Source organism: Pelodiscus sinensis, chromosome 6 (genome assembly GCF_049634645.1).
Source record: "Pelodiscus sinensis isolate JC-2024 chromosome 6, ASM4963464v1, whole genome shotgun sequence".
Taxonomy (NCBI): Eukaryota; Metazoa; Chordata; order Testudines; family Trionychidae; genus Pelodiscus; species Pelodiscus sinensis.
The window spans coordinates 41,224,600-41,232,958 of record NC_134716.1 but is presented as its reverse complement, the minus strand read 5'-3'; the positions used below and the strand labels follow the sequence as shown (position 1 = coordinate 41,232,958).

Below are 8,359 nucleotides of genomic sequence, written 5' to 3'. Positions count from 1 at the left end.
GGTGCGTCTATCATCTCATAGGAGCTACAGTACCTGTAGGGGTCTGTTATAATCATTATTTTAGACTGTAACTATATCACATTTCCAAGCACATTTAGCCATTCATTATTGTGTTTTATAAACAATCATTATTGTGATTCAAATAAAAGAAAATACCACAGCACATTTCATGACAATTATGTACAGTTTTAAAGTAATCATCATTGTATCACTTACAGTCTTTCTTTTGATGACACTGTTTATTGAAAGACATCATTTGTATTAAATACATTGTAGTACAAGAGACTTTCCATGTCATGTTGACAGAAGCTGGCCACAGGATTCACAAACAAACCTTTTAACACTGATACTTAGGCATCACTTCAAAATCAGCCAAGATGCACTGGATCTTTTAAAGCAATGAATTTCTATAACAAACTGCAAAACAAGAACCATTAATTATCTGCACAGGGACCTCACATTGAAAAAGAAAAAGAAAAAGAAAGGAGAAAGATAGCTCTAAACACCAGGTCACAGTTTTAGTGACAATTTAGCAATCTATATTTATATGCAGATATCTCACTTTCTCTGTCTCTCTCATGACAGAGAGAGAGAGAGAGAGACTGGCATTTTGAAATATACATATATATATATATATATACACATGAAGTATAGGTAGAGAGCAGGGCTGGGCCAATTATTTCATAATAAATTGAAACTTTCTCTATTGGTGATGTAATTAAATATCTACACTGAATTGAATTACTTGTGTATAAAACATTCTCAGCTGCATGTTCAACATTTGTTTTTAATTAAGTTAAAGAACAATACATATAAGCTGCAAGATATAGGCCTCTGAAAAGATTTGATTTGATTTTTGATTCCTTATACCTTCCTGTCAAACAGCCTTGCTAGAAGCAGCTTCTGCTATGCTTGTCCAAAGTATTCTGTGTTTATAAAATACATTTCAGCCAGTCTTCAGTCAGACCTTTCTACAAGCAAACAAAAAAGCCCATAGACCTGGCCTATAATGCATAGACAATAAAATAATATACCCATCGTTTCCCATTTCTTCTCCTGAGACGTACTTTAAAAAGATGGCAAAATAGTCACTTGGTTGCTGTTGTGAAATTCACAGTGTTTTCCCTGCAACATTGTAGACTTTTTTTTTTTGCTTCATATTTGTGATAAATGTAGCAAAAAATGTTTTAAAATAAATAAATAAATCAACTAAGGCTCTTCAAGGACCTTTTGATTCAGAGCAGTAGTGGTTCATCCCTGCCCTGACAACAATACGGCTTCCTGTGCTATCAAAACCTTCACTTTTGACCAGAACCATCAACCCCACCCTACACCTACTTTTTTACAACAATATTTGAATTTCTTTTACAGTTTGTAACAACCTGGAGACAGACTTATTACATATATGCATTATAACTTAGTCAGCCAATGACTCCATTGCTTTATTGGGTTGCTTCTTTTATCTTTAAAGTGTTCTGTGAAAGTCCATATAAACCACAACAAAAATATCTTCAAGGAGAGAGAGAGAGAAAGAGAGAGAGAGAAATGGTAATTATTTATTGAACACTAGACAATATATAAATAGTTTGGTTTATAAATCAAAATGAATGAACTCCTATGTAAAAAGAAGTTACAACATGCCTCATGGGGTGCTGTTGCTTTACAAATATTGTTTGCCACAGCTGGTTGCTGAGTTCTGCAGATTTACTGAGAGTGAAAGAGGGAACGTGGGAAATTCCCAATACTAGCTTGCTGCCATTATTAGTGCAGGGTTTTGGAGTTCTCACCATTGTTCTACCATTTGTGTTGCAGTCTGAAAAATTCCGTCTTATTCTTGGAATTATGCTGTAACTGAAGAGAAGTGCAATATGCCAGTGGAGCTGCAGTACTGTTGTTGGAACAATACAACAATAATAGCACAAAACCAGAAATGATTTTAAACCAAACTCTCCTCCAGGAAGCTTGAAGCCATTCATTTCTCTGCAAAAAAATCAATGAATTAGACAATAATGGAGGGACTGCGTTCATACAATCATTTGGAAAAAATGTTGATTGTTCAAAATATCTCTGGCATTCTAGTACTCCCTCCTCCCAGGCAGAACAGCATTCACATAAAAGTTAAATCGTATAAACATAGAAAAAGAAATATTAAAGGAAAAAAGATTTTGGTTATTTAGCAAACTTTATCAGTCTATTAGTAATATTGTACCCTAATTATCATCTGTTAGACTATATGTATATGTAAATTTATACATATACACACAATCACACATACTAAATATGCATGTCTGCATATGTATAAATCAAATATTTATAACACACATATACATATCTGTATATCCCATGAATATATACATACACTATGTAAACACATATATATAATATTTATTATATATATGATCAGTTTGTAGCATAGTCCAGAAAGATTCTGTAATGAGCCTGATTGTCATATTTGCTCAGTGTACAAGATTTGGCTGAAATTGCAAGCACGACAAATGTCTATACATACACTCACCCCGCTTTGCCATTTGAAAATATTTCTTCTCTTTTCCACCCATTTTGCTACACTTACACCCCTTCTTATGATTAAATGCAAAATCTCATTTAGATTTTGTTAGTAGCCAGTCTACACTGTTTACAGCTTTTATGCAATACTGGTCAGACGTGTGATATAAGCCAAATTTATCCATATTTTTGGCTCTATAGAACATTTGGTCCTTTAAGTTTGACATACTGATATGGTGGTTGCACAGAGTATTTTAACATACTACATCTTCTCCATACATGACTCTAGTATGCTCTTTTAATAATGAAAAAAGGATACCACTCAGTTAAACTTTTTTTTTTTTCATATTTGGTATATACTCCATCAGTTCTTGCAAAACCGACCTGTCTGATTTCAGGTTAGTGCCAAAACAATATCTTGGAGACAGAAGGGATAGTTTTCTAAAGGGCATAAAGGACTATAACAGATAAGAATTTTGTGCCTCCCTTCTCCAACACACTTTCCCTTTTTACACTGAAAGTGCAGTCTCAGTGGACTCTGCTACTTTACATTTTCTTTTCCACTTTCCATTATATTGAAACTGAATTTCGTAAATACATAAAATTCAACCCTCAAGAGAATGGGTTTCCCTAAACATTGTTTTTTTTTTTAAACAGGGCTATCGCTATTCAAACTTTCTAAGACAGCCCAGATAAAATCATAAAGCCCATTTTGTATTAATCGTCTCCTGGATTTGATTTTTTTTATTTCCAGTTCTAGTGGTTCAGAAATAATATCTGGTTTATTAAAGAAATACTGCATATGGCTTTATAGTTACATTGTTAAGTTTATTTTTAACACTCCCCCTCCCCCACTGACAAAGAGGAGGGTTCAACTCCATCACTGTCCAGTCAATAGCTTTATTTCTGAAAATGTTCAAAATCTCTATGAGCTGGCTTTAAAAGCCACTGAAGGAAAAAAAGAAAGTGCCTCAATAAATAAAATATGCAAGCAAACTATATATTAAAATATTATGGGAACACTTACAAAAATAAAATGCTTAACGTATTAAATAAAATACCACAACACAAAGATGAAGAACTATTACTCTTTGATCTGGCTCAAAAAATTTTTTTTTAAAAAGGACAATTTTTTGCAGCACAGGCCCCCTCACAGAGGGAGGCAAAAGTTCTTGAGGAACAGGTAAGATTTGTTTCCATTTGTAAAGTTCATAAGAAAAATAATCCTAAATCTAAATTTTAAATCTTCAGCATCTGTTTGAAAAATAAACAAAGATGCCCATGCACTTGCCATCAGCACAGTGGCCATGCATATACCGTATGCACACAATGCCTTTCCAACCAGACATAAATTAATTAAGGAACTGTGGATGCTGGGAATGACACCACTATATCAATCAGAGAGTAGTGATGAACTCAGGATCTGTATGCTATGAATATCAAGTGATAACTGCAGGATCACATCTAACTGTCTCCAGGGACTTAATTCTATCCCCGTTACCCCCGTCATGGCTCAAACATAATCTGCTATTTCCATGTTTTAGATTATTTGAGTAGTATCAGCCTATCATACCTGTTACAATGTAAAAATATCTGAATGTAGCTAATGACCTCCATTAGCTCCCTCTAATTAAATACGTGTTATTCCCTTATGGATTTGCTATTCCTATCAGAGTGTACAACATGATGAGCAATAGTTTCTGCACAAAGGGCATTAATCGACGAAGACCATGCACAATTTTGCTTGCACAGTGAAAACAACAGGAATGGAGGAGAGCAGTAGGAATGTGCTGCCTGACAAGCATGGTATCTACAGCTTGCCTCAGCATCTACAACTTTGTTCTGTCTGATCAAAGTCCTCAGCTTCAACACTTGACCCTGAAATTCATAGTGTACATTAATAAGCCTAGCTTCAGCCTGTCTTACCAAAGGTTAGCTGGAGAACATGTTCATACCAGTGTTTACACAATAGCCTACTCTAAAATATGCTGAGGGATTGAAATTTAGTTTATCAGAGTGTTGTGTAATCTAGTGCAATGCAGGCAGCATCTTTTTCTTTTTACCACAGACCATTGTACTGGATCTGGTGATGAAAAGTGCTAACCAAGCACACTCTTTAAACAATCTCTTTACTCCTTAGACAGGCTCCCAGAGGAAAGCAGGGAATACTTTCCTCCCATTAAATCATTTCAGTGTTTCTGAGTAGGGTTGGATGCCATCTGATCCCAGAGTTCCTCCATATAGCGGTTCTCACAATGCCATTTTCTTTCTACCTGGCTTTATCTTAGCTAGAAATAAGCTTCCCATAGAGAGCACCAATCTTCTTTGTCCACCGACACACCGAAGCAAAAAAGTAGAGGTGAATAAATAGAAACTCCCAATATCTGTACAGCAGAAGTCACAAAGTTCAAGTCAAATATTTTTTTCCCTTTTTTTCATCCACATCAAAGGCATGAATACGACAAGGCATTGTTAGTTGTGGTGGGCAATCTGGAGTGTCTGCTGATATAACAGATCAGGTTTTTAAGGCCTTTGTCTATGCAGAGTTACAATTACGCAGAAGCCAGATTGAATAGAAGGAGACAGAGAGAGAGAGAGGAAATGAGAGAAACAGAAAGAGATACATCTCAGTGATGTCAAAGAAGTCGATACTGTGTCTACAGATGGAGAAGTGCACATTGCTTGCCCTTTGAAAGCTTCTCCGCATCTTTGCCATACCATTACTGCTGTTAGAGTTAAGAACATATTTTGATGGAGTTCAGCGGCAGTTGAACACATTCATTCACACAGCCCAGAAGAGGAAATGCTAGGAGGCTCTAGCCTAGAATATCCAGGTACACTGGAGAAGCCTTGGCCAAGTTCTGAAGAAGGGAATGGATTTCTTTGATGTTGAGCCTCATATGAGGCTCCCGTTGCCAACAACCTAGCATCAAGTCGTACACTTCCTTTGGGCACGTGCGAGGTCGCTGCAGAACTCGGCCCTGAGTGATGCACTCGATCACCTAGTGAAAGAGCAAAGAAAGAATCAATGGACCAATACTTTTATGTCTAGCTCAGCCAGACCACTTGAAACCTATGCCTGGCACATCTCCCTATTAACTTTTGCCCAACACCCTTAATCTCCTACTTCAAAGAGCTTCCAAAAAGCCATCTGATCCATCAGCATCATAGCTGAAATCCTGGCCCTATTGAACTCAGTGCCAAAACTCCCATAGACTTCCATAGGGTCAGGATTTTACCACCTATGTTTGCTCTGTACCCAAATGTATCTTTAGGCAGGATTCTCTTGTGGAGGGCACTTTTAATCTGTTAGTCAGGAGCAGGTGTACTATATGATACAGGAGGGAGATCATCCACCAGGATATACCCCCTCCATGACTGATGGGAACAATGAGGGAATAGTGACCTCTGGGACACCAACCACTTGTGTACAGATGCCGGTAGAACTTTGCAGGTCTGGGAATCTGCCCTTGGGAAGGGGCAGGTCAGATGCAACAGTAGGAAGCAGGAGTGTGATGGACACAACAGGGCATTGCAGATCTCCCCTAATAGGGCAGCTGCCTGAGAAGAATCCTCTCTGAGCCTCTCCCTGCAGTTTTGCAGACCTAAGATACATAGCTATCATATCCAGACTAAGGCTGCATCTGCACTTGAGCTCATGGACACTTTTCCGAAACGAACCTGTAGTCTTCTGAAATTTGCCTTTCTACATAAGAACATTTCACTGGTTCTATTGGTATAGTTAATCCACTATAAATATACTGGTATAACTCTCCACGTGGACACTCTCTGCAATAAGACTGGCTTTATCGGCATAGCTTGAACCAATTCCAAAATGACATCAGCTAAACCAGATAAAGGCATTCTTAGACTGGAATAAAAGGGTCCTTGTGGGGAGTGAAATGATATAGCCATAGCAGTTTAAATTCATACTTTGCCTCATACTGGTACAACTTTCCTCTGTAGACAAGCACTCAGTATGAATTTCTTAAGAAAGGGGCTAAATTGGCTGAAATTCTCTGTCTACTGAACTCATGGGCAACAATGGGATATGTTTCCCAGATCTGTTCCATCAGTGTCCCCAAATCCTAACTTGAAGGGGCCGGCCTACTTAAAAGGTTAACTCATTCTGAGGGCTTCAGTTCACCTGTAGAACCCACAAAAGCCTCTACTGCAACTGAGCACAAGTACCCTAAGTATTGGCAATTGTGGTAGGAGGTGTCATACATACTCCATATCTCACGCTGCATGCCCCTTTCTCACTCAGAACTATCCACTCCCACATTCTCACAGAGGCATCACAGGGGATGCAAGGGTTCATCCCTGTTGGAGTTTTCCTGGGCTGCAAAGGACTTCCAATTTCCTTAATTTGTTATAGATTGCGATGGGACAGCAGCATTGTTCTTGAGTCATGTCCCCACACTGCTGACTATCTGTACTAAAGATGTACTCCAGCCCCTCTCCTTAGCAAGACTGCTACACCTTGTCACCTGAGTTTTTTTCTCCATACTCCTGGAAGGTTCCAACCTAGCCCACAACTTTCTTGTATTCAGCTTAGATAACAACCTTCTTTCTTAGCAGGAAAAATTAAAAACCCCAAGAAAAGTGGACCCCAACTATGACACTTGTGATATCATAAGTGTTGGCAAGAGTATAGTGATTTTTTATTGCAAATAACATGGCAGCTTGTGTGTTATCCTTTCCAATCAGGAGATGATTCCCTGGTGGCATCCATATCTTTATTTAAATTCCACCATCTCAAGCACATTTTATTATCCACAGAGCCTAATACACACCTCATTGTTTGAGAGCTGATACCACGGCTGTTTGCCATAGGTGAAGATTTCCCATAAAACAACTCCCAAGCTCCAAACATCACTTTCCGTGGTGAACTTCCTGTACATGATACTCTCAGGAGGCATCCAACGAATGGGTAACATGGTGTGACCACCCACCTAATGGAAAAAAAAAACTTGTTTAAAAGAATTCGGATGGGTTCCTGGGGAAGAAGTGCATAATGGATGTCAAAATGGATGAGTGGATATTGATATTTTTGATTAGTGCCCATTAACTTTAAAGAGCTTGTAAGAACAGATTAGCAAGATACTTCTGCCTACGATCATAAATTCATCTCTCAATCAATGCAAGTCGATGGCAATCACTACCAAGATCAATTTCTCCATCATATGGTACCTTCAAAGAAATTGTTTCTGAATTATATACTGTTTTTTTAGATTTATTTAATGCCTTCTGTCGCAGGGACTTCAGAGTCATTAATGAACACAATCCAACAACACCCTGTGAGACAGGTTAGTATTTTTATCCTCACTTTACCACATGGACTAAGGTATCACATCATGAGTTCTGTGCAGACATTGCCCTGCCCCAGATCAAACCCGCATTGACTTCAAGTGAGCTCCACAGCAGTCTGTCGATATGTAGAAGCAGAGCCAAGGTGATTTATCTCTTAATTCCCAATTCCATGCCTGGCCCAAAAGACTTCTCCCCTCCTCCTCTGAAGAACTGAAAGTGAACTGGGAGAGGAGAATTAATATTCACCTATGAAAATCAGCATTTTTTTCATATATTGGTCTTGACTATATTCATGGCCTTCCGGTGTTTATAGTTCACAGACATTCCAGTGAATAAGCTTTAGCATTGTGGCAAATTAATTTTTCATAAATATTCTAGAGATTCCTGTCAATTAGCCTTTGAGAAAAGTGAATTTTAAGTTGAATTATGTGTCAAGATTAGAATGTCAAAATGTATAAATAATTGTGATTCTCAAATTGCATAAATAACTAAGCTTAATTATTTTAAAAATATATTTCCATTTTTCAATTGATTTATTGCC

The 8,359-nt window shown here is 37.8% G+C and overlaps 1 protein-coding gene across 3 annotated transcripts in view; it reads right to left on the bottom strand.

Moving 5' to 3' along the window:
- Positions 1-220: 220 nt before the first annotated feature.
- The window catches only part of NTRK2 (neurotrophic receptor tyrosine kinase 2), a 292,046-nt gene continuing 283,907 nt past the window's right edge, over positions 221-8,359 (bottom strand). For all 3 annotated transcript variants that reach the window (XM_075931775.1, XM_075931774.1, XM_006135900.4), the window contains 2 exons: positions 7,302-7,460; positions 221-5,507 (listed from right to left, as the gene is read on the bottom strand). In XM_075931775.1, coding sequence (XP_075787890.1) covers positions 5,322-5,507; positions 7,302-7,460 — 345 coding nt within the window. In that variant the 3' untranslated portion in view covers positions 221-5,321. The remainder of the gene's footprint in view (positions 5,508-7,301; positions 7,461-8,359) is intronic.